Source organism: Eublepharis macularius, chromosome 18 (genome assembly GCF_028583425.1).
Source record: "Eublepharis macularius isolate TG4126 chromosome 18, MPM_Emac_v1.0, whole genome shotgun sequence".
Classification (NCBI taxonomy): domain Eukaryota; kingdom Metazoa; phylum Chordata; class Lepidosauria; order Squamata; family Eublepharidae; genus Eublepharis; species Eublepharis macularius.
This window is the reverse complement of record NC_072807.1, coordinates 26,913,753-26,940,852: the sequence shown is the minus strand read 5'-3', so window position 1 is coordinate 26,940,852 and position 27,100 is coordinate 26,913,753. Positions and strand designations below refer to the sequence as shown.

At 42.2% G+C, this 27,100-nt stretch overlaps 1 protein-coding gene across 3 annotated transcripts in view; it reads left to right on the top strand.

Annotated features, from left to right (window-relative positions):
• Positions 1-10,468: 10,468 nt before the first annotated feature.
• GABPB1 (GA binding protein transcription factor subunit beta 1) overlaps positions 10,469-27,100 on the top strand; it is a 30,316-nt gene continuing 13,684 nt past the window's right edge. Inside the window, exons 1-6 of one of the 3 annotated variants that reach the window (XM_055002588.1) lie at positions 10,469-10,777; positions 20,911-21,018; positions 23,209-23,376; positions 23,923-24,117; positions 25,587-25,698; positions 26,255-26,368. In XM_055002588.1, the coding sequence (XP_054858563.1) occupies positions 20,911-21,018; positions 23,209-23,376; positions 23,923-24,117; positions 25,587-25,698; positions 26,255-26,368 (697 nt within the window). In that variant the 5' untranslated portion in view covers positions 10,469-10,777. Of the gene's footprint in view, positions 10,778-11,144; positions 11,553-20,910; positions 21,019-23,208; positions 23,377-23,922; positions 24,118-25,586; positions 25,735-26,254; positions 26,369-27,100 lie in introns of those variants that run through there. The other 2 variants (XM_055002586.1, XM_055002587.1) reach the window with 2 other exon arrangements.

The following is a 27,100-nucleotide window of genomic DNA, read 5'->3' as shown; positions in this document are numbered from 1 at the left end:
GCTGAGGGAGACGCGGCCTGTGGGCGGGGAAAGGGGTGGATTTTCTGCCCGCTCCTCGGCGGCTGGGCCCTCCTTTCCGAAAAGGGGCCGGGCCGGAGTCGGGCGGGAGCGGCAGCGCCTTCGGGGCCTGGCTGGCGCGGCCCAGTGTCACGCAAACGGCATAGAGGCGTGAGGTGTGGCCTCCCAAACATGGTTAATGGGGTTGTGTGTGTAAGGCATGCTGCAATCACACAACCAGGTTGGTTAGGAGGGGGTGGGGGTGGCTTCAGGACGCCTGGGTCCTTTCTAGGGTTGGGGCAGAGCTGTATTAACCCATGTCCGAGCCCCTAGGCTTTCAGGGATTTCAGCCCCTCTTGGGCACTTCAGTCTTTCAGCCCACGGCAGCTGTCAGCCTGACCCTGGTACTGCTAGGAACTAGGCTGCAGTATATAGTCCTATAGCTACGCTCCCGCCTTTTATTACTCTCTCCTGAATATTGGAATAGAGATATGAACAAAAAAGGAATCGGTAAGCAATATGGCATTAAAGTTATATATAGTATAATTATGAGAGTATATATACGGATAAATATATATACTTCATCAAGTATCTGACAAAGAGAACTGTGATTCTCGAAAGCTTATGCTACAATAAAGTTGGTTAGTCTTTAAGGTGCTACTGGACTTCCTACTATTTTGCTACTACAGACTAACACGGTGAACTCCTCTGGATCTATATATGCTATGGCGCAAAGTGCCTTTAAACATTAGAGCCCTAGGGCCTCAGCAAAAAAAAAATAACGGGCCCCTAATTCCTTCTGGGTCCCTAGGCTTCAGTCTAGTCAGCCTTATGAACAGTACAGCCCTAGGGGGCTGGAGATCTCCAGGAATTACGACTGAGCCTCCAGGGAGGGTTGACAGCTCTGGGTTGTGAAAGTCCTGGAGATTTGGGGAGTGGGGAGGGCAAGGTTTGGGGAGGGGAAGGACCTCAGCAGGGCATAATGCCAAAAAATCCACCCTCAGAAGCAGGGGAACTGTTGCCTGAAGATCAGCTGTAATGCTGGGAGATTCAAGCTCCACCTGGAGGTTGGCAAACTTATCTCCAGGCCACAAAGCTCAGTTTCCCCAGGAGAAAATGGCTACTTTGGAGGATGGGCTCTGGCATTATACCTGGCTGAAGCCTTTCCCATCCCCAAATCCTGCCCTCTCCAGGCTCCCAAAATCTCCAGGAATCTTCCAACTCGGATCTGGCAACCTATTGAAGTGGGCAATAGAGACAGCAGAGGTGAAAGGAAATGCTTGTCTCCTCATTGAGTTTGTTGAATCCAACTTCTGGTGGGTGAAGTGATGGCCACTGGCAAAGATGGCTTTTTAAAAGAAAAACTATTTACGTTATTTATAGTGTGCCTTTCTCACTGAGACTCAAGGTGGATTATGCAGTGTGAGTCAGGACTGTCAATTTCAAGGATGTTTCAATAAACAGGGTAACAAGGTATATTCATGCAAATTTGCAAAGCTTTAAAAGTACCTAATTCCCTTGAAAAAGGGATTAGGTAAGATTCATAGAGAGGAACTCCATCAGAAGGTCTAAAGGGAACCTCCACATCCAGAGGCAATAAACCTCTGCATCCCAGTACTAGGAGACAACATCAGGGGGAGGCCGCAACCTCTATGCCCCGTTTGACCCTCCAGGGTATTTGTTGGCTGCTGTGTGAAACTGTTTTAGGTGGGTAGCTGTATTGGTCTGCAGTGGAACAGCAGGACTTGAGTCCATTTTCAGGGTATGAGCTTTTGAGAGAGTTCCCAGTGGACTCAAATCCTGTGTGAAACTGGTTTCAGATGGGTAGCTGGGTTGATCTGCAGTAGAACAGCAAGATTCAGGTCCAGTGACACCTTAAAGACAAACAAGATTTTCAGGGTATAAACTTTTGAGAGTTAAAACTCCCTTCTTCATGGAACTTTGACTCTTGAAAGCTTGTCCCCTGAAAATCTCTGTGAAACTGGATGCTGGGCAAGATGGACAACTTGTCTGACCCAGCAGCGCTCTTCTGATTCACCCGGTTATAATTGTCTTTGGAGGGTTCAGTATGTTTGATGAAATGGCCTGTAAGCCATATCCATTTATGCCATAAAAAATCTAAGATGACACAAAACCTCCTAATTATTTCCAGACTTCTTGTCTGCCGATAATTAGGAAATTTATGGTGAGAGGTTTTTTTTCTTTTTCTGTGTAAACAGAATTGTGTGTCACCACAAATCTTTGCCCTGCCTATTAGGGTTTTTAAAAAGTGTGTTTAGGAAAATGAATACTTGTGCAAGAAATTTTTCATGTCTTAAAAAAAAGCAAAAGTTATTTTGCAACAATATACATTGTGCTATTTTTTCAGTCCCACCCTAAAAACTGAAGTTATGTAGGATAACAAAGGGCCATCATAGATTTATTTTTCAACGTCAGTTAGAATAAAATGGTGTCACTTGGATACTCTTAATTATACTTGATCACAGTATAATCTTTAGATATGGCCCACTGACACATGGCTACACTGCCCGTAATATACCTGTTTTAAAGCTTAGCCGTTCTTCTGACTTATCTTTCAAATTCTAGGGCCACAAAGTAATTGGAAGAACTGACGAGGAGGAGATCTGAGCAGCTCAGAGTCAACCAGTGGCAAATACCCCAGTTCTGTTTCCAGAAGTTTTGGAAACTTGTCACGTCACGTCCAAATGTTGCACATGCCACTCTGCAGGACTGTAAAGCACTTTGCAATTAACTTTTGAGTAAGCATATTTGGGATTGGGACTCCTAGATTCTCCTTCAAGTTTCACCATGTGGTTCTTCACGCATACTATTTTAATCATATACCAAAAGTACACCTAAAAAGGCCTAGTGTGTGAATTTAAAAGTTTTGCAAACAGTTACTCCACATGATAGCAAACTCTAGTTTGAATTACATAATAGATGAAATGACCTTGAACTGCTAATTCAGTAAAAGAACCGGAGGAAGGGTGGAGTCCACAAGAGGGCTGCAGTGGAAATTTTGACTGGATGCACAAGCCTTTTGCTATTTTGATTGTTGGAATCTAGGCTTCGGTCTTATCTTGTGGACTCCTGTACAGTGAAAGGTAAAGTGACCTTAAAATCTTTTTCTGAGCTACACGGCTGCATAAGCAAAGGGCATAATCCAAGCCCAAATAGAGATAACAGGATGGTGTTTGGAACCAGAACAATTTTGGAATGAAGAGGTTGTTCCATTCCTCAGTTTTACTTGTGCCTACCAGCACCAGTCATTATTTGGTGAGCTAGCGGCTGAAAAGCGTTCTTGATTTATTCCAAAGCATTCGTAGACAATAATCCTTCACATCTTAGGAGCGGTAACTAGTTCATGAAGCAGGGACGGATGGAGGAATGGGACAACCTCTTATCCTGTATGGAAGCGTGTGTCCAATGTAGACCAAACATTCACATAGGCATATTATTACTGTAGTTGATCCTGTTCACAATTGAGAACATAAGAGCCATTTGATGAACTACATTATTGGAGATAAGAAATGTAAAGCGCTCTGTATACTTTAAAGTCCTGTTATACAGAAATGAATCCAGTGGCTGTGTTAATTGCAGCAAAATAGTCTTGTTGGCACCTTAAGGACTATGACATTATTACTGTAGATCAAGATGGGTAACCATGTTAGTCTGTGCATTCAAGTAATGCACAAAAGCTTAAATTAGAATAAAAACCAGTTAGTCAAGGGGCCACAAGACACCTCCTTATATAGAAATTAGTAATAATAAAGTTAACAGAAATAAATCTGCTTGAGTAGCAAGAATATACTATGTGTTTAATATCTGATTTATCACAGAGAATAGCAGCAATAAAATAAAATGGTTGATGGAGGAAGAGAATAGGCTCAGGAGGTGAGGTTCTCACATTCAGCAGATATACATCCAGCCACCACGAAGTCACGTTTCATGGGACTTATTTCCTAGTAAGTATGGTTTAGGTTGCAACCTTATTTGAAAATGTTCCACTGCGATAAATGGTGGTAAACAGAGCTAGGCTGAGGGTGCAAACACATTAAATGTAGCAATTTTGTGCATAAAGATTTAGACAGGTCATGGGTAGCATCCCTCTTATGAAATATTTTGGGTTGTAAAATCAAAAGAGGAAGAGAGTCAGCCATAAGAGGCAGAGAAGGGAGTAGTGAGCCATCCTCATTTGTCCCTGCGCCTAGGCTTTAAATAACTTCTCCCTGGATTGTATATTACATTTTAATAGTATTTTTTATTGAATTTTAAATGATGTTAGCCATTTTAGTTGATAAATGAGATAAAAATACTATAAGCAAGCAAGCAAGAATGCAAAATATTTATTAACTTCTGTAAAAATGTTCTCAGTTTACCCAAAAGGGAGAGCTGACGAACAGCTGTCTGCCTACAGGTTTTAATGCGATTAACCTTTTACCATTTTCAGTGAATCTTGTTCAGCAAGTTCAGCTCCTGAATCAATCATTCCGTTGTCAAGTGCAAGCTCCCTTATTGCACTGAATTAGCTGCATTTGGCCAGGTTAGAAGGAATGTCAGCGGCCTCCATAACAAGGCTTTCAGCTCTGAGAACATACATTTTGTCCTAGTAGTAATTAGCGGCTGATCCCATCCTATAAACTCTTGTGTCTCTTTGCTGAAACATCTATAGAACAATAAAAAATGAGGTACCAAGCCGAGGCCAAGTCATCAAAATTTGACAAGTGTTTGCAGGCCCTCTCATTAGACAGAGGATCCCGCCCAAATGGATGCAGTCAGTCTGTTACATGGTCAAAAAGAGTCCCGTAGCACCTTTAAGACTAACCAATTTTATTGTAGCATAAGCTTTCGAGAATCAAGTTCTCTTTGTCAGATGCATGGATGCATCTGACGAAGAGAACTTGATTCTTGAAAGCTTATGCTACAATAAAATTGGTTAGTCTTAAAGGTGCTACTGGACTCTTTTTGATTTTGCTACTACAGACTAACATGGCTAACTCCTCTGGATCTGTTTCATGGGGCATCCTCCTGACAAGAAAGAACCCAAAAATGGATCTCTTCCTTCTTGGCAGAGATGTAACAGAGAAAGATTACCCTTCATCCCTTGAGATCTTTCCATGGGATCAAGCAGATTTCTGCATTGTTCCCTTTCATGTTCAACATGCACATGTGGTCAGCTGAAGAAATTTGGAATCATCAGTCTGTAGATGGCATCGAACGCTTTCGTCACACTTGCCTCCTCACTCCTTCATGTACAGTCCATGACTCTATGCCCATAATTTTGAAAAAGATCAGTAAATAAGTACCGGTAAGTAAAGGAAACCATCAATATTTTATTTATGATGTACCTGGACAAAATGTTTTTGACTTTAAAAATCATTTACATCTTTAAAAAAAAAACAATGCAACCTTTGTATTCAGGGTAGCCCAGAATTTTGTACACAACACTTGACTTCTGACTAGGTCGACTGGGCCATCGTGAATAGTGTTGTCACCACATGTGGGTGTGTTTGAACGATAAAAACCATTGGATTTAAACCACAAGCCAGAGTTTTGCATCTCATTTTACACCCACATTTCTTGAGTTCCAAGAGGATATCTGGAGCTGACAGTAAGTTACTATATACTAGCATAGGGGACCTTCAACACCCTCCTACAGCAATTCAGTTTTAAGGGGCAATAGTGGACCTGGCTTCACTGAACTCTTTTGGTCAAGTGGGGTAAAACCAGACTCACAGTCATCCTGGAACAGGTTAGTTTTACCTGGTGATGTGCTGTTTACCATAGTAATCCTGTGCAGTACAAGAGGAACCACAGCTCCGGACATTTGATGTATGCGCGATGTAGCTGCTGTTGTCAATGGCCGCCTTTCTCCAGTGTTGCAAACATTACCCAACTCAGTTTGTTGAGATGTCATGCCATCCCCCTTTTTTTGTGCAGAAGGCACATACTTTTCCATCGGCTTTATGAAGTTGTGTGTGCTGGAGGACGACTTGCAGTATGTTACCACTCAACACTTTAAATTTACTCTCTTGCTATTTACAATTTTTGTTGTGAAAGCTCCAGTGATACCAGCAACTTTGAAAGGGTACTGCCTAGTAACAGCCTTTGTCAGTTTTCACCACTCATAACCACTGGATTTGGCAACTTTTCATGCTGCGTTCAGTGATACGATGTCATAGTATTTAAGAGGACATAAAATTCTGAATCCATAGAAATGATGTCCCATATGGACTCAGGATCCTTTTTGTTGATAGCAGCTGCATTCAGAAGAATGAACTGCTGAGCGTCTAGGTGCCCATATAACTCTGCATCTTTTCCACACTTTAAGATGTCTGTAGAAAGAAGGTAGCCAATGTTCATTTGTTAATTAACCCAATACATTTTAAATCTTTACTTTGCTGAGAGCAGTTTGCACACTAAACAATGTGCCCTGCATCCAATAATCGACACTTCTCGGAGCTTTGCCTGTTCCTGCTCCCTCAGTCTTGATAAGTGTGAACTAGAGTGTCCTTTGAGGAATGCTAGGAATTTTAGGGTTGTGCCAACTGTTAGAGGTATCTGTCAGCCTTGTACAATCCAGCACTTCATTTGGGACTGCAATTAATCTGGTGCCTCATTTGAAATATGCCATGTGGTCAATTACGATATTATGGCAATTTCTTAATCTTTGTCTCTGCTATGCAGTTGCTGCAATTTTGGTTGCAGAGAGGAGTCATCAAATGAGCCACCGAGTTTCCGTTCTTCTAATTCCATTGGACCAATTTTGGTAACATTTAAGTAAAGTACCTGGGTCATTTTAAGCATACGCTCCTGTGCACTGACAATATTGCTAAAATGAAATGTTGGATATAGTTTATGCCCTGCCTTTCTCCTCAGTAGAGAACCCAAAGTGACATATCATTCTCTCTTCCATTTAACCTCACAATAACCCTGCAAGGTAGAGTCGGCTAAGTGTGTGACGGGCCCAAGGCTACCTAACAAGCTTCCATGGTACAGTGGAGATTCAGATATTGGTCTCTCATATCCTAGTCTGACACTCTAACCACTAGTTAATGGCTGGTTTTAGAGAAGCTTTAATTTCACCTATATTAATTCAAATGTAATAGCAGGAAGTGGTACCATAGAGAACAAGATTTTCAGTGTGTAAGCGTCTCCCTTCTTCAGACACTAGTGAAATGAAGTGACCATATCCATAAAAGCATACTTTCATGTATACATAGATGTACACAAGGGTCATTTCGTAGAAAAAGAGCTGCAGGAACTCATTAGCGTAACTTATTAGCATATGCCACGTCCCTTGCCATTACCGGAAGTGTGTCATTAGCATAATTGATTTGATCGGGCCCAAAATGGCTGGGATTCGGCTGCTGCCAGACAGGGGAGTGTTCCCCCACCTGGCAGTGGCCCGATCAATGCTGTTTCGGCCCCAATCGAGGCCTAAATGGCCCAAAATGGCTGAAAGTCAGGAGGGCAGGGCCACCTGATACGTGACCTGTTGGGGGAACTGTTGGAATGGTGTTCCCCCTCCAAATGAGCCCTGGATGTACATAAATTGGAGACCTACAAGGAATTGAAGGGGGCGGGGTTAAAAATCCACCCACCTCCCCGAACTCCCTCTGCAGGATCCTCTTGCTTAACACTCCAACAACCCAGGCCCGGGGAGAAGTTACTGAAACAACACATGCCTGATATACCTCTTTGGCTGTTACTGAATAAGCAGTTAGATTTTGTGGTAGTGACAGAAGTGGAAGCAGCCCCCTCTTCTTCGACTGAGTTCAACAATTTCAGGTTAGGGGTGGGAACGTAAGGAAATACTTACATTGTGGCTGATAAGTCACCTCCAAAGGGGCAAAGGGGTCAGGGAGGCAGCACAGAATTTTTTTCTGCATTGCTGATTTGTTGCATTGTTCATATGGATTTTGTAAGTCATCCGCCTTGCTTAGTAATTGGATGGGAGACCTCCAACAAAAAACAGGGTTGCAGAGGCAGGCAATGGCAAACCACCTCTGTTAGTCTCTTGCCATGAAAACCCCACTAGGGGTCGCTATAAGTCAACTCTGACTTGAGGGCTCTCTCCACCACCACCAAGTGGAGGAAAGGCAGGATAAAAATAAATTTTAAGCTCTTGTCCTACACATTATCAACTTGTGTTATTGCATGCTATAGAAAAAAAGGAAGCCATACTGAAAACACATATCCCTTCCCTAAACTGAGCCCTGGGTAACAATTCAATTACAATGCAAAAGAACCACAGCACAAAACAGTAATATTTGTGGTATACATAAAGGCATAATTAAGCTCGTGGGTTCAAAATGGGATACATTTGCAAATACCAGTTAATAATCACAGGGGTCAGACATCCACTATGCCTACTCCAGATAACTCATTCACATAAAGTGCATTATATCTGACCCAGGTCATCCGCTGATACTTCTGCAGTTTCCTGGCAGTCATGTCTGTAATTGCAATTGCTTATTTTTCCATCTGTTATGTCTACAGGAAGTGAATATGGATACTGCAGCTGTGCCCACAATCTAGAACACATATCTTCTGTGAAAATGATAGATTTGAGGTTCATCTGAAGATTCTTGCTATTTAAACTAGACTTCAAAGTTAGATTTTTATTTGAACTAGTTCTTCAGTAAATAGTGATGTGAGGAGGGAGGAGGAAAGGGCGATATGGCACACAGACATCAAGAATGAATACAGAAGTTTAACCCAAGGACTTGGGGTCAAATTGACCTCGGTAAGTGGGGAAAAAAATGTTACACTTTTTCAGTCTTCTACTGGCATTGAGTGGGGAAATTGAAATGAAGATAAAGCATGAAATCAACAAAACTATATTTTTATTTTCTACTGGTATTTTTGTTATTTTATTTACTTCATTTATAGCCCATCTTTCTCACTAAAAGGTGGATTACAGAATATAAAAGAGAGAGCAGAAAATTCTAATATACATTACAGCAGGACTAGAATTACATAACTGGACAATGCAACAAAGGTTTAAAAAAATTATTTAAGGCATGCCATGCCATAATAAAGTTGATAACAAACGTAGAAGATAATGCAGTAAAAGGAAAGCAAATCTGTTCTCTTCCTGTATTGCCAAAGCAATATCCTTTATTTACTTGCTTTATAGTCCATCTTTCTCTCGGCAATGCAAGGTGCTTACAAAATTTGTTTTAAAATGTAAAAAGCTATTAATACATACAACAAATAATGCAATGAAACTGGATTATAAAACTAGGCTACAGTTCAATAAAAAACTCCCTTTATTTAGTCCTTTTCTACAGCTGGGTAATACACTCAAACCCCCCCCCCCCCATTTTGCAGGGTACTTGACAGCCACCACAGGCAAGTAAAAACCAGTTATAACTGGGTGAAGAAACTGTACTGTAAGAAAAGTGGTCTCAGAGGGATGCACCAGTAGAAGCATAGGGACCATAGACTTTACAATGTCCTATCTTTTGCTTTGGATATGATGCTGTTTCAGCATTTCTTCAACTCTCTATAGGATTTTCTGGTTTTAAATCTTTGCAAATTTGCATTTATAAGCCCTAGTACATCATTTATTATAATGAAATTCACTCACTATGTAATGCGCTTTGAATCTCTAATAATAATAATCTGTAGTAAAGTTTTCAAATTGCAGTCCCATGGGGAATTTTCATCTTAACCCTAGAAGCCGAAGCAAGACAACACTTTATCAAGTCTGCTTTCAAACACGTTGGATAAAAGCAACAAAAGTTTTTAAAACTTTTCAGCGCACTTTAGCGATCGTTTGCAACTAGATTTTCCTGTGTGCGATACCTTTCCCACGGAGGGAGGCGTTCACACGCGTCCTTAAAAGCAAAACGGGAAACCCCACTTGCAAAGCATCGCTTTAAAAGTGCATTATCCAACGTGCGTGAAAGCGCCTAAAAAGCGCGCACGATTTATTCCAGCATAAAGTTGTGGCGAGTCAGAGAGTTCTGAGGAAGCCAGAGTCGAAAGCTTCATGGCGAAATAAGCATGCTTAACAGTGCAATCTAATCCCCACTATGCCCATTGAAGTAAATGAGTTTAGACTAGTCACTAGACTAACTCTGTTTACAATTGCGCTGCAAATCTGTCGAAGAGCCGTTGGGACTCCCGTTGTGTTTTTGCGCCTGCAGACTTAAACCCGACGACCCATCAGGCCTGGCACCTGCAGCTTCCAACCAAAAGAGAGAAGAAGGGAGAGAAGCTCCGCCACCCTCACGACAGGGAAGAGCCGCCCCTTCAGAAAAGCGGCAGTTGAGCCTGAGGGACGCCTCTCCTCTCAAGCCCCCCCTTTCCCCTTCAGGCGGGAAATACACAAGGCGAGAAAATGGCGGCTCCCCTTCTCGCCTCAGCTCTCCCTCCCTCCTCCGCGCATGCGCCTCTCGGGCTCCCCGTATCCCTCCGCCGTTTCTCCCCACACACACCTTTTGTCAAGGCCTATTCATGCCGAAAAATAATCCCGCTTTTCAAGAGCGAGGAGAACCCAAAAAAAGGCCTTTTCCAGCCCGTTGCTTGCTAGTCGCGGGGAAGGGAAGGGCTGCAGCGCGGGTTCCCTCTCCCGCCTCCCCGTCTCTGTCCTTCCTTCCTCCCTTTAGGGCCGCCTCACCCCCGCGAGCGGCCTCCGTGTCCCTCCGCCGGGCGCGCGCGGGGGGACTTTTTCGTGGGGCTTTTGGGCGCCTATGAGAAGCGGCGGAGGCCTCGGGCGCCCCGGCTCGGCCTTCTCGCGGGCGGCGGCGGCCAGGCGCGGGCCGGCACGGTAAGCGTCTCCCCCTGGCCTCGGGCCTCTCCCCTTCCCCCGACCACCACCCCCTCAATGGCCGGCCGGGCCAAGCTTTTCCAGGTCAGTCAGCGCCTTTTTGTATAGGGCCCTTGTTACCGGATGTGGAAGTTGATCTCTTCTTCGATGGTAAAAAATAATTCCACTTCCCCCGGAACCCGGCGCTATGCCGCGGCTCCCTCCGCTCCTCAGGCGCCCAACCCAGCCAGGATTTCCTGTCGGGGAAAAAAGCGGGACCCGCAGAGGCCTTCCGGGGATCGAGCGCCTTGGGGTGGGGGGGAGGCTCCACGCTTGAGGGGGAACGCGGGGAAAGAACAGGGGAGGCGCGCGTCACGTGTGAGCGCGCCTGCCCCGGCGCCCCTGCCCCGCGGGAGGCGTTCACACGTGTCGAAACCGCGTGTTGGGGTGCTTCTCCCCCGCTTCCGAGCATGCGCCGCCGGCCCTTTCTCCCGTCCCTCTTTCTCTGGGTTGGCCTTCGTGGGAAGTGGCTAGGCTGGGCCTTGTGCTCCTCCACTGCTTTCTCCTTCCCCTTTGGGCCAATGCAGCAGAGCGGGTGGGAGGTGGGCTAGCAGCGAGATTAAAACAGCGAGCCCAGCGGCACCCAGAGAAAACCTGCAAGACTTCATTGCCAGCCCCTGCTTGTCGGGACTGAGAGGGGTCTTCCTCGGAGGCCTGGTGGTGGCTGCCTCTTTGGAGTTATGACCATGCTAAGTTCAAGTAGCTGTGTGGCAGCTTTTAATAAGGATAGTTTCAGGTGGGTAGCCTTGTGTGTCTGAAGTAGAACAGCAGGATTTGAGTCCAGTGACACCTTGGAGAAGATTATCAGGTTTGGAGGTTTTGCTAAGGGACTGTCAGTGCAACCCTAAACAGAGGTGCACTCTTCTAAATCCATTGGTTTAGAAGCATATGTCTCCTTAGGATCCTACTGCAAAACATTCAGGATTAGAATCAAGTGACAGTTTAGAAACCAACAAGATTTTCAAAGTATAAACTCAGCTCTAAGTCTGGAAAGCTTATGCCCTGGAAATCTTGTTTGTCTCTAAGGCACCACTGGACTCCAGTCTGGCTGTTAAAATGGGTAGCAAAACTTTATTCCCAGCATAAGCTTTGGTGAGTCAAGTCTTGCTTACTTGTCAGGCTGTCTTTGGGAGGGGAGCAAGAGCCACCTGGACCACAGGTGGTTTTGTGGGTGTTTCAGACGGTTGTGGTGTGTGTTTGCCTAGTGCTTCTGATGTTCATTTGTGTTGACTTCACTCTTAATGCTGATTCCTGTGAAGTAGGCTGGTAACTCATTGGTAGAACCTGTGCTTTGCAGATCGCTGGCATCTCCAGCTAAAAGAATTATGGAGTAGGTGACTTGAAAGACTCTAGAAACCTAATGCAAGTTAGGGTGGCCATTGTCAGCCTTAGTAGACCAAGCAACTTCACTCCAGATGTTAATTTAGGTTCTAATTAAACTGCATTGTACAGTGTACACTTACATTCTAGCTCCTTTCTTTGCTCCACTCCTCCCACCTCCTGACTGGTATATAAAGGCTCAGGAATCTCCACTTCTCCCTGTGTCTGAAGAAGGGAGCTTTGTCTCTCAAAAGCATATACCTTATATTTCAAAAGCTTGTTGGTCTCTAAGGTGCCGCTGTATTCACATTCTGCTGTTCTGCTACTGACCAACATGGCTACCTACCTGCAACAGACAGCTTCTTGTGTGTGTGTGTTCAGTTGAATTACTGCTTGCATGATAATTTTGAGCGGTTCTATAGCTCCCAGGATCAGCTCCTGACATCTCCAAATAGAAGGACCAGGCATGATGTGCAAACCTCTACCTAAGACCCTGGAGAGCTGCTGGTAGTCAGAGTAGACAATACTGGCATCCATAGACCAGTGATACGACTGTAAAAGGCAGCTTTGTGTGTGAATTTAACTCAGTTACTGATGGCATGTTTGTTTGGGGTGGGATTATGAGGTAGAGCATCTGGTTTGTATGCAGAAGGTCCCAAGTAATCCCCAGGGTATCCAGATAAGGATCAGGTAGTAGGTGATAAGAAAGACCTCTCCCTGTGACCCTGCAGAGTTGCTGCTGGTCAGAGTAGATAATACTGACCTTGATAGGAGAACAGATTTCAGTGGAAGGTAAGGCAAGGGGAATGGTTTTGGATAAGGCCCTCTAGGGAGTTTATCCCAAAGGCAAGTCTTGAACTTCTCTGCATCAGAGCTCATTTTCCTAGCAGCCATGGGATATCCCTTACCAGCTCAGCTTGTGTGTATGGTTAGGCATGCTTACTTGGAGTGTACCTTCTTGAAAACAGTGGAGCTTTCTTTTCCATAACTAACTACTGCAGTTGGGCTAGACGGTTGTGATCCTGTGCATGCTTACTTGGAAGAGAGTTGTTGAAATGAGTGGTGATTAGTTCTGAGGAAAGGAGCATGAGATCAAAGTGCAATCTTGTGCCCACTTACAAGGCAGTAAGTACCACTGAGACTAAACTTTGTGAGTAGACCAAGTTGGTATTGGGCTACTGTCTTGTGTGTTCTTCACTGAGCACTCTGGAATGGATTGCCTGTTGTGTGACAGTGAAAATAAACCCTACACCTTTGAATGCTTCACAAACACACTTCTGTTCTTTGTTTTCAATATTTTCCATCTCTACTAAAGTAAAAAAAAATATGAATATCCTTATCTCCTTGGGAGTCACATTTATTAGACAATCCCTGGGCATGAAGCCCTGTGGAATAAATATGTCTCTGTTCCATAAGGCATGCATTGTTGGGCCAATAATCATAAATAGACCATTCTTTCTCTTGTTTCTGCTGAGCTTTAACAGATATCATCACTCCCTTTAGCCTGTAAAATAAGACATGATTTTTACAAGCATAAGCACAACGATCTCTCAACAGATTCTCTCTTCTTCCTTTGTCCATGGTACCAACATCCCTAAAGCCCCATTTTTAAAAAGTGCAATCTTGTGGCAGGGCTGATAGGGCTAATTCATGGAAGTCCAGTATCTCCTTTGGTTGCCCAAAACATAACCCATCTGTTCTGAAGTGTTTCCTCCTTTTGGTATTTGATTCTGGGATCCCTAGCAATGTGTGTTCATCTTTAATAAGGGAGCAAAACCTGTTCACCCCTTCTCTCCCCGTTTTGTTTGATTGGACTTTAGTTTGAATATGCACCTTTCTGATTTAGAGATGCAACTTGCTGTTGGATCTTCTGTAACAAGATGCTCACATGAGCAGGAACTTCACAGCTTTATGTGGAGTGTAAAATTTACATTTATTATACTTCATATTTCTGTAACTACTTCCAGAAGGCATTTGATTGCTTTGGGAAGAAAAATATTATATATGCATTCAAAATTACTCTTGGAAGGCCTGCAGTTTTGATCATTTCTGCTGCTTGACTTTTCAGATGCTTACTCCCCCCTCCCCATCCGCTGTACGGTCTTTTATATTTTGTAAATGAAAATTATAAATGATTCATTTTCCAACTGCGGTTTCATTGAGAACCATCTACAAACATTCTAGAAGAGTTTCATTGACTGCTTCCATGGTAAATGATTGAGCCTGGTATCCTTCACAGCAATCAAGCCTTACTGAAATTGTTAAGAGCCAGTTGCTTTACTGTGTAGTGTTTTGTGTACACTATTCGGCTGTTGGGATTGTTTCTACTGAGATGTGTAAAAACATTTCTTCAGAATGTTTTATCCAGGTTTGCTTGAAGATGATAAACTGAACTGAATCTGTTTTAAACGGTGCACTTTTAAGGTTCATGCCTACAGCTGCATTCTTTTGCATGTTTACTTGGAAGTAGTAATGCACAAGATTTGGTAGTAAATACACTAACATATAATATTAACTTCAACTGAAATCATTGGCAATTTCAAGCAAATGTTAGCTAGACGTGAACGCGTTATCAAGAATTCTACCAAGACTTCATTGTTGCAGTGTTACGGGTGGGAAATCTGTTACTAGTTTTGAAGTGACATGCATTGTGTTAAATCTGTGTATTGGCTTTAAATATGTTAATAGGTATTATGAAAACTCAGTAGTTATATGTGGACAGAGATATATTTTAAATCTGATGTTTGTATTTGGAATACACAATTAAGCCAGCACTGGCTTAATATTTGTGAATCTTAAAAATAAAGCTATTAATTTCAGTAGAATTTGCTGTCTGCTTTTATTCAGATACAGATATAGCGAGCTGGTGTAGTATATAGTTGGACTAGGGCCAGAGAAATCTGGGTTCAAATCTCCACTTATCCATAAGCTCCCAGGATGACTTTTGAGTAGTTACTCTCTTTCATAGCCCAGCCCACCTCACAGATAAAGAATAGGACCATGTAAACTGCCTTAGGCCTCTTGGTGGAAGGACAGGAACAAATGTGGTAACAGGGAAGCAAAGCATTGCATCTGTCTCTTTTCTGATCAAGTATATTCTGAAAGCTTCTAAGTACCACAAGATCATTTAATTATGAGTTCCATCACTTGGCACCACTCTGTAAGGTACCACTAAAATGAGACAACCAGAAGTTTGTCTGAAACATGTTATGTATGTTGATAGCAATTTTTCATTGTTAGCTTAAAAAGTAAGAATGTTCTAAAATCTCCCTTGCTGAAAGCTGTTCACAGACATATCATACCATAATTAAAAATACAAGGGCCAGAATCTAAAGAGCTCCATTAGGCACATGTAAGGGTTGGGCATGCCCAAGAGATGCTTTGAATAACACCTGTGACTTGGAGGCGGGGCTGTAGTTTAAAGCCGCAACAAGCCTTCCTCCTCATCCAGATACGGGGAAATGGTTTTGTAGTAAAGTTCAATAGATCCATGCTCACTGCCATGGATATCATAGACATGTTTATTATTAACATCTGAATTCTGCTCTAGTATAAACTGCAGTAGTACAGGATATTGAATACTAATTTAGAGTTAAAAGTGTATGCTAAATCAGATGTGCTACTTAGACGCATTCTCTACAACCACTAGTTTTTCAAACAACAGATACAACAGTATTCAATAAATAGGTATGGAAAAATGTGAGAATTAAACTTACCATTTGAAAGTGTCATTTTGCTGCTTGTTTTCATGGATTTACAATAGGATTTTATTGGTGCATTTGCTGCATCTGCCAGCATGTGTGCTGTCAAATAATATGGTAAATATTTAAAAAAGAAAGAAATGATAGAGAGAGATCAATCCTAAGCAGGGTTACTCAGAAGCAAGTCCCATTTTGATCAATGGGGCTTCCAGGAAAGCGTTCTTAGGATTACAGACATAACCAACCATATTAATGTTTGAAATACATGTTCAAATACTGGGAGCTTTTCAGTGAAACTTGTGGTGGGAGATCTAGAAGGAAATTGCAGGTAATGACAGTGCTGGAAAGGAATTTGATTTTTTTTTAATCAGGTCAGTCTTGAACATATCTAATTTTTCTTAAATATACTTTTTATGCTCTCTGGAATTTTCTTGAATCTACTTCTGGTTGTAGGATATGTTGACCAGTCTCCCACCCCACCCTGCAACTGGGTATTTATTTCAAATATGATCCATTAGTAGTATGCAGCTTCCAATGGCAGATACAGAATATAAGTACCATAAAACTTGTATATTAGTAGAACATAAAATTAGAATTAAAAGCAATTTTCCTCTGAATCCTAAAAGTTTGACGACGTTTTGTCACTCAAGCCTATTTTCTCAAAATGTTCTTCTGAACATTGTAGCTTGTCTTCTGAAACGAGTTTTCTGGGGGAAATACGTAGTTTAACGTCACTAAATTTTTCATTAGTCATAGTCTAGTTTTAAGAACTAGAGAGGCATTGCTATATTCAAAATCCTGTTGCATTTATTTGGTTTAGCTGCAGGATGTCTTCTCTGTTTCAGATCCTTTTAATATTTGGACTGCTTCCTAATGGTTACAAATGTGGGAAATGGCTGTTTCATCACATTTAACTAGTTGGAGGGGGTCCTTAACAGCATGCCATTGAAAGGAAGTATTATTTCTACCCAAGTTCTGAGTGTTTAGTACCAGATATGTTATTGTGTACGTTCTTATAAGAAGAAAGAGTTCCTTTTGCTGCATGAACCTAGAACACCAGTGATGTCCTTCATATTAATGCATTTGTACATGAAGTTTTAGGGATTTAATAGCCGGTATGCATTGATGACATTTCTGGGAGTATCATGAGGTTTGAAAGCGGCCTGTATGAGTAGGAATAAAACCCAAGAGCTTTGTTTAGGTTTCATTGGGAGAATGGATATAAGCTGTGATTAGGGAAGTTCGTTCCAGTGGGGTTTGCTTCTGGGTAGTCCAGTTAGAAGCAGAAGTCCTATTTCAGTTCTTTACATTGCAATCCTAATCAGAATTACTCCGGTCTAAGCCCTGGTGAAATGAAGTATTAATGTAACTTCCATAATCAAAATAATAACACTCATTTACATTTATTTGCGTGGTCAAGAGGAGAAAATCTTTACATCTGTGCAAAATGGAGGTACAACCCTACACTTTAATATTAAAGTTCCTAAAAACTTTTTCTAAGAGTATGTGCATACTCAATTCAGTCAGTTTTCTTTGTATAGTAACAACTTTCAAAATACATTATTAATGCTCAGTAAAACTATTAAGACAAGTTCCAAATTCCACCAGTCCTGGCAGTAATAATTTCTAAATCAGACCATCCCAAATATATCCCATGTTGGTCTGGGCCAGTAAAAAGTCCAAACATGTTTTGACTCCCATCCTCTACAGCATCCAGACTTAGGGTTGCCAGCCTCCATGTAGTGGCTGGAGATCTCCTGGAATTACAACTGGTCTCCAGGCCACAGAGATCAGTTCACCTGGAGAAAATAGCTACTTTTGGGGTGGACTCTATGGAATTATGCCATGCCAAGGTCCTTTCCCTCCCCAAACCCCACTTTCTCCAGGTTTTTCCAGGTTTCACCTCCCAGATCTCCAGGAATTTCCCAGCTTGAAGTTGGCAACCCTATCCAGACTTCATTACATAATCTTTGGTACATAGTCATGCATCTGTATCTTAAACAGATGAAGAATAGCTGCTCGGTTTAAAAAAATAAAAGAAAAAATAATAATAATTAAAAAAAAAGAATAGCTGCTCAAAAGAGGCTTTCAAATACTGGAACCTCAAGCTTAAAGCATGAGAAGAAAAATGGAATACAAAATCCAAAACTTCAAGGCTTCCTCTGATAACACTGAAATTTGGGATTTTGGTTTCTGTTTCATTTTATTCAGAGGATTTTTTAACTGGAAGGTTTCTGTGTTTTAAATGAGCTGTTATTTTATTTTTGTATCCAGGTTAAGATGTTATGGCAGATCTTTCATGAATATGCATAGGATATAATTAATTGAATAGCTGCTGATAAAGATGGGGGTTAAAATGCATTCGTAGATTTTTATTGGACTGAGCAATTTTTCAAGATGAATTTAGTATTGTTTCATATGTAGATTGTTGCTTCTGAGGCTGGTGGTGCAAAGGGAAGTCAGTCCAGTGATCTGTGGCTGGTGAGTCATAGAGTGAGGGTGTTGCATGTCTGCCTCGGATTTGAGGCCACCAGAAGGTGTACCAGATTTACCCTCCATCAGTGCAGAGGGCTCCAACTGGGAGGGGAGGGAGTTGAATCTTCACCTTGACCCGTATCCTCACACTGGGACTCTCCACTGCCCTGCCCTTCTTTGTGAATTAGCACCATGGAGAGAGGAGTTGTTCTACTGTGTCCTCCTTGGTTCTGGGACAGAGGAGCTTAAATAGCTCCTCACATTCCCTGCAAGTCCCTCCCCCTTCCTCTGGTTTACGAGGAACCAGCCAATGCCAGCCGTTCCTCCGATCCCTGGGGAAGGTTTGGGAATGGTCTGTGCCCCCTTGTGACCCACTTTACTCCAGAATCTTTGTGGCTTGAGCCATTCAGGCCACTGTTGGGCTGCGGAGGGACGGCTTTGATTTCGGGCCTGTCAGGACTTGAAGCTGCAGCGTTGCCAGCTTGCCATCCACTTCTGCCACCCAGAGAAAGCCCAGCCTACAGCCACACTAGCCATCGGCCTTGCTTGGGCGCTGTAGATACACCTTGCGTCCCTTTCGCATTCTCACGTGGGGCTGCAGCCTCACCCTCTAGCCCTGTCGGGTGGTTGCAGCGCTGATACTGGAGCCCCCATCCAGTTCCAGCTCTAGATAGCTTCAGACTGGCAAAATTATTTTGTCCCAGTTGTGCCTGAATATGTGAATGTATTAAAGATAGCTGATGGGTTTGAATTTATGCATACTATTCCATCAACCTTTTTGTGAGTTTAGTATTTTAAAAAAACCTTTTCTTGCTATGTTGCTAATATTATGTCACTGTGGAATATTGTGTGGCAAAGTAGTTTTCCCCACTAGATGGCTCCATAAATGTTATTTTTATCTCCAGTAAAGTCAAATCAGAAGTTTAATCTCTGATTGTTCAATGGCAAAACCAGAGATTAACTATTAGCTACTGTGGGAACAGGAACTAAGCCCAAAGGCTGAATTCCTAAGTGAAATGTTTTTATTTGAATTTCGAACCCATTCCCACTCTAGAGAGCCAGTGTGGCGCAGTGGTTAAAATGTCAGATGGGATATAGGAGACCCAGATTCTAATACCTAGTGTGCCATGGAAGCTCCTAACCAAACCTACCTCACAGGGTTGGTGTGAGGATAAAATGTAGGTGAATAATGTTAAGCAAATTTGGGTACCTATTGCAGAGAAAAGTGGCACATACATGAAGTAAATAAACAGAGTTCAGGGAGGGTTACAAGTTTTAAACGTATCTACATATTCAAAAAAAGTTTTAAAACGACGTATACTGAATGTGCACATCTGTTACCCCAGTCACCAAAATCCAGCTCAAACAAAAATATCTTGCGCTGTTTTGAAAGGCACTCTGTGGGAATGAAGGTCCATAATACCTCACTGTTTCCTTGCTTTGAGCTTAGTACGTGGTCTCAGTGACATTCTTGGCTTTAGTGATTGTGATGGGATTTGTCAGAATGTGAAATATTTCCGATCCAATGTCAAGGATCCAAACCACATAAGACTGTATAGGTAAAATCAGATTTGTGCTTGGAAGTCAAGAGAAGCTGATAAAGATGCTGGAGCATTTCTATAATGCATTCCTGGCAACCTATCACTACATTCTTCTGCTTAAGTTTCCAGACAGTCCAAGTTGAACTCCATTATAGTAGTTCAGCTTTGAAGTCTGAAATTTATATACAAGTTGGCAGTGCTATGAGTGCCCTCAAGATCTTTGAGAAGGCTAAGCTTTGGCTTCCCCATTCTTTTGATGTGGCTGGCCAAGAATAAGGGGCCTGTCTGTGCTGTAATGCTTTGCCTCCATCATGGATGTGTGGGGTAGCACATGGGAGGGGGGTTTTCATCTGAGAGAACAGGGAAGGAGGAAAGCAGCAGAATAAATTTACATAGAAACAGTAGCTAAGTATGTGCGCCTGGTATCTTAACCTGGGCTTATGCAACAAATGGAGCAATTCTAAGGAGGTCTACTTAGAAGTAAGACCCATATCCATTGAGGCTTACTCCCAGAAAAGTTGTTCCTAAGGTTGCAGCCAGTATTTAGTTAAAACAAACTACTAAGCACAGCCTTTTAGATAGAGGGGCATCTTTAAATACAATGATACTTGAAAAGTATCTCAAAAGGTTATTATACTGTGGCATTTTAACACACACACACACACCCAATCTGCTAAGAAGTTCAGAGACAGAGAAATTGCACATTCTACAAGACGTCACAGTAGGTCTTCGTTGGTTAAAAGACTTAAAGAGAGAATTTGCTAAGTCTGTGTGGAAAAAAAACTGAAGAGGAAGGTGGAATTGTTTAGGGCTTCCCATTCTGTTCACCTTGCAGTGACTTCTGTCTTCAGACTGATTGTATGTTTTGGCCGTTGCATGTTGTCCAGAATTCCATACAGAAACTGGCCATGAAGTGTGTGTACTTAAATTGCAAGTTACCTCATTTTTGAAGAATTTAGTATAAAATCTGGCAAATACTAAGTTTTAGAATAGTTGCTCATTTCAGAATGCCATATTGAATTGTCCTCATTATTCTCTGCCTAAATTATTTTATTAGATGTCCCTAGTAGATTTGGGAAAGAAGCTTTTAGAAGCTGCACGAGCTGGGCAGGATGATGAAGTTCGGATTTTGATGGCCAATGGAGCACCTTTTACCACAGACTGGGTAACAGAAACTTCCTCTCATTGTTTAAATTACATGTTTTTTGTTTTTAAATACTCTTTGGGGAAAATTTGCTGAATTAATCCCATATGTAGTAAGTGATATATATGGTGTATGTTTAAAAAGAAAGTCTGCACGTGTCATGTTCCTAAGAGTAATTCTTCCCAGGTTTTTGTCATTGTTCACATATTCTAAGTTGATCATTGAAAGCGTATGATCTAGAAACCTTTTTTAAAAGTTCAGTTTCTTTAGATGATGAACCTCTGCATTTTGAATCCAAATTTTATTATTGTCGTCCCGGATATGCCAAACACAGCCGTTCTTTACAGGACAAACCTAAGCAGAGGAGCACCTTAGTAAGTCCATTGACTCCAGTGGATTTAGAAGGGCATAAATCTGTTTAGGATTGCACTATTAGTTATAACTGTTATCATTTGTAATTTTTTCTGATAGAATTTGATATAATCAATGTTAATAAGAAATTGGTGGTAGAAAGTACCATCAGGTTGCAGCTGGCTTATGGAGACCCCATAGGAGTTTCAAGAGCCAGTTTGGTGTAATGGGTAGGAACGGCAGGACTCTGATCTGGAGAACTCCTCCACATGAAGCCAGCTGGGTGACCTTGGGTCAGTCACAGCTTCTTGGAGCTCTCTCAGCCCCACCCACCTCACAGGGTGTTTTGCTGTGGGGATAATAACGGGTCATTTCATAGAAAAAGAGCAGGAGGAACTCATTAGCATAATTCATTAGCATATGCCACGCCCCTTGACATCACCGCAAGTGTGTCATTGGCATAACTGATTTGCGTATGCCACATCCCCTGACATCACCTATCCTGGCTGTTTTGGACCCAATCCTGGCCATTCAAGGCTGAAATTGGGCCCAAAATGGCAAAAAGGGGCTGAAAATGGCCAAAAAGGAGCCCAAAATGGTCAGGATCGGGCCACTGCTGAGTGGGAGAGTGATCCGCCACCTGTCAGAGGCCTGATCTGGGCTGTTTCGGCCCCAATCCAGGCTGAAATTGGCCCAAAATGGCTGAGAGTCAGGTGGGCAGGGACATCTGACATGTGACCTCTTTAGGGAACTGCCGGAACTGCGTTCCTGTGCGTTCCTCCTCGAAATGAGCCCTAGATAATAGTAACATACTTTGTAAACCGCTCTGAGTGGGTGTTAAGTTGCCCTGAAGAACGGTATGTAAATTGAATGTTGCTGTTGTTGTTGTTGTTATAAGGCAGGAGAGAGGCTGTCGCTCAGTGTTAGAACATTTGCTTGGCATGCAGAAGGTTCCAGGTTCAATCCCCAGCATCTCTAGTTAAAACGACTGGGCTGTAGGTAATGGGAAAAACCTCTGCCTGAAGCTCTGAAGAGCTGCAGCCCCCCTGGGTAGACACTAATGAGCTTTGATGAACCAAGGGTCTGATTCAGTATCGGGCAGATTCATGAGTGATGAACAGAGGTTGTTTGCCTACTGTTGCATGGCACCCTTAGACTTCCTTGGTGGTCTCCCATCCATGTACCGACCTGGGGCGACTCTGATTAGCTCCTGAGACCTGAGAGAACAGGCTAGCTCAAGCCATCCAGGTCACGCCAACTAAGACATTACAGCTTCATCATCATGGCAATTGTGTTGTGTGTCTGGTCCCAACATCCATTTTTTTTTACTACAAGTCCAAGGCTTTCCTTACTGGCAGTTATAATTCATTCAAAACAAAAAGCAGCAAAAAAATTATAAGAAGTGTTTCTGCTGTTTGCCTTATTATGTTAATTGAGGATCTTAATGGATTCTGGAGTGGTAGGGACTATTTGGAAAAGATGACCCCTTTCTAACTTTCAGTGAAGAGCAAAGGAAAAGGTTATGAAGCCCAAAGTTGAGAGTATTGAAAATAGCTTGATGTGAAAACAGCCCTGTGCCTCCAGAATTTCCGCCAGGTAACTGAAATTTGTAGGAAGGCACACATTAAAACATTTGTACATTCTCCCCGTCTGACGGGGAGGGCGGTCTACAAATGTAATGTAATAAATAAATAATACATATTATTTTGTGGCACTCAAAGGAAAGTGTGACATTATTCAGTGTTATAAAATGACAGAAAAAACGGGTGCACATGTTCTGTGCAATCAGGACTTATAAAGAGATGGAAGAAAAGCAAGCAGTTTCCATGGATTCTTGTTAACTTGTCCATCGTGTTTCAGTTGGGAACATCTCCGCTTCATCTAGCAGCACAGTACGGGCATTACTCAACCACTGAAGTGTTACTTCGAGCAGGCGTCAGTCGGGATGCCAGGACCAAAGTGGACAGAACTCCATTGCATATGGCTGCTTCCGAAGGCCATGCAAGCATAGTAGAAGTTTTACTTAAGGTAAAAACATTTCTCCAACAGTAGCTTGCAGTTAAAATTGAAATGCTCCTTAATTTCCAGTCAACATGAGAATAATTTCGTTTTGACCAGTAGTATCTATAAAAAAACCATTTTTAAAAATTGGCGGGGCTCCAAAGGGGCTCATGTGCATGCTGAGACTTCTCCAGCCATGAGGCCAGATGGTCAAAGAATCACCTGACGCAACTTGGGGGATGCAGCTAGGAAGGGGGAGATTGGTGCCATGTGAACCCTCAAATGTGTTTGTCTAAACATGGGCAATATTGCTTTACATGGTGTGTTTTAGTTAACTGGATGCTCTGTTTTTCCCCAGATAAATTCTCTTTTGGCACTGGCAGCTAAAATGAGAGTTCTTAATTTTTCTATTTGAAAATGAAACACTTCCTGTTTGTGACTGCCACTGTGGCTTATGAAAAGGGAAATAGAAGGCAGCAGGAATGGAAATCACTGCTCCATTGGCTGCACCTTTAGTACTTAAAAATCCTGATGCAGTTTTGATCTAGTCCTTGGTCATATTTTTTATTGTAGCATGGCGCCGATGTAAATGCAAAGGACATGCTGAAGATGACAGCGCTTCATTGGGCTACAGAACACAATCATCAGGAAGTAGTGGAACTCTTAATAAAATACGGAGCTGATGTCCACACGCAAAGTAAATTTTGCAAAACGGCGTTGGATATTGCTGTAGACAACGGCTATGAAGACTTAGCAGAAATATTGCAGGTAACTAAAAAAAAATCTCTTCAGCGAAACCTTTCTTGGACCACCTTTTCTATGCTGTTGACTCTCGTTGTCTGTTCCATTGTCTCTTTTTCTGGGCCCTGCACGCTCCCTTCCCCTTGGCTCTGTCTGTAGGCCTCTGTGTAACAAACAGAAATTCTGGATGTTCAGAATCCAGGGGAAATCATAGAAGGAATAAATCACTGGCAGTGTTTTTCCCTGTACTAAAATTTCCCCCTCAAAAATACCATAGGTTCCCTGAGACCCCTCTGTATAATTATGCTCAGCTTCCCTCAGCAAAGTGTACCTCCTACAGCATGCTCAGTCCTCCTCAATGAAACTTTGGCTTTTCTCCTCTCCTTTTTAATTGATAAAGTCATATTTCCCAGCATACCAGGGAAATCTTATCTTGTCTGTGGGTAGTGCTATAGGTGTGCGACCATCATGTTTGCACTTAGAAGGAACAAACCAAGGATAGGAGGGAATAATGATATGGAAATTCACCTACCTGTTCCTCTGCAGGATTCTAAAAACTCCCAGGAGCTTGAACAGGCCAATTTCCCCATCTCCCTCTGCGTTTCCTCTTTTAATTAACTCTCAGTTTTCTGTTCATCCTGGATTGTATTCTGACTTTACCAAGTTGGTTTGGGTGTTCCCTCCCCTCCCCCATATTTCTCAGCATACCCAGGGAGTCTCCCAAGTAAAACTCCTTACTTATCTATGGACAGCCTGGTTGTGCTGCTTTTGAGACTGGCAGCCCACTGCACTCTTAGGTATTATTACGAGTAGTAATAATAGTTATTTACGAGGAGTAGGTTGAATAAAAGACATAGGTTTCTCAGGCAGGGATTTAATGAGCTGATGGGGAGAAGTCTGTTCTCCTGACTTTTATGGGTGAAGTACCCATCAAGCTGTATTGTGGTCTCAGGGATAAGATCGTGGTTTATTGACATAACAGACATTTATTGCAACCTACAAATCAAACGAAGGAACAATCCTCTACTGCTCTTCTGTAACAGCATTGTTTTTTCCCCTTTGCTGGTAATCAAGCGACAGGATTGTTGGACTTAAATTAGCTGTGATATTTTGGTTTGGGGCTTTTTGTGTTTTTATATAGGCTTGAGCGTATTCCAGATGTGAATATGAGAACTGCTGTTTTTAATTCTTTTTTGTGATTAAATAGGCTTGCTTAAATGGTTTTTACATAGTATCCAAGGATCCTGGATCTTTTTTTTACACCGATGTCTATTAACTCGGTGGTTGCGTTGCTCTGCTGCTGTTAAATGAGAGTAGAATTACAACTGTGGTTTCACACAGCACTTAACTGCATTCCTGTTGCAATCCTTGCGATTCAGTTCCAGCATAATTTCCAAATGTCTCCTTTATCTGCCGCAAACGCTTTTGTTTTTTAAAAACACGTTTTTCCTGGTGACTGTATGGAAATCTGATTATTGCCTTTTGTGCTTCTGTAGATTGCAATGCAGAACCAAATCAACACCAACCCAGAAAGTCCCGACACTGTGACGATACACACAGCAACACCGCAGTTCATCATTGGACCTGGCGGGGTGGTAAACCTAACAGGTCTGGTATCTTCTGCCAATACATCACGTGCAACAGGTATTCAGATGCACAGAGCGTTGCAAATGATTTGAGTTTCACAGTATTAGGAAAAACGATTGGGAATAAAGGTGATGGTAAGGTTACAGCAAGTGCATCGTTCTTTTCTTGTCTCTTGGAAATTATTAGTATTTTTATTCTTGAAACAACAGGTTTTTTTAAAACAGAAGTTTACAGTGATTAAAAATTTCATAAAAGCTTGGCTTTGGAGCTGTAGTGTGGGTTGCATCTTTCTTGCAGACTTGAGAAGCTCTAATGATGTTTAGAGCATTCCTGCTTATAGGTGCTTCCCCACCGATTTAAGTGAAGGTTACAGCTTCACACATGCAGAGGGACGTGGACCCCAGAGTTGCTGTTAAAATGGAGGGGAGGCCTGCTTATGTAGAACCTGAGTGTGTGCAATTGCAGGGCCTGTCAAGCATGACAAGACTCTTTTTTTTGCACATTAAACTTGAATAAATGTATTTTCTTACATTTCTGTGTAGTTTGTGAACTGACTTACTTTTTTTTCTCTTTGTAGATGACACAGGGGTATCTGCTGTCCAATTTGGTAATTCCTCAACTTCAGTATTGGCAACTTTGGCTGCCTTAGCAGAAGCTTCAGCTCCACTATCCAACTCATCAGACACACCAGGTAAGCAAAGCAGATAACATTATGTCCGCACTCCTGCTTGCTAGAAGATACATTCATGTTTATTTTCAGAAAACACACAAGAAAATGATACATAATAAATTCTCATTGCAGTTCTGAGTGTTTATGTAATGTAAGCCAATGCCATATTTAGATATAAGCTAAATTTTTTAGTTCTGTATTTTATTGAACTGAAGTCTTTTCACCCACCATGTAAAACCTTGGTATTATCTCCAAAAATGGATTAGGTCTCCATATCCAAGAGAACAAGGAATCAAGCCTAGTTAGAAATGGAAGACAGTAGCTTTTCCTTCCATTTTGAGATTCGGTAATTTAGCAGTCGCTGTAGTTTCTTGCAAAGCAATTTGGTTACCATGCCCCATCAACCTGGTTTGTCAAGCTGTTTGGTTTTCCTTCACAAGATCCCTTTTTGTCTCCTTGTGGCTTGTGCAAACCCATAGGAGAGCATCAAACCCCCAAACAAAGTAGGAGCAACTTGTCTTGTTAGCTGCCATTAATGAATGGCATCAATAGCATATGAATAAGATTACTATAAAATGCGTTTTACCTAAAATGTAAAAGTTAACATTAAAACCAAATGGTTTCTAGCAGCTTATAAGACAACAATCTATATCAGGTGTTTTCTCTCCTGGTTGCCACATTTGCCCTTATTTTCCTAGCAGCCGGGGCGTAGAGGGCCATCCTGTTCGAAATAAAAGGGTCTGTATCTGAAAG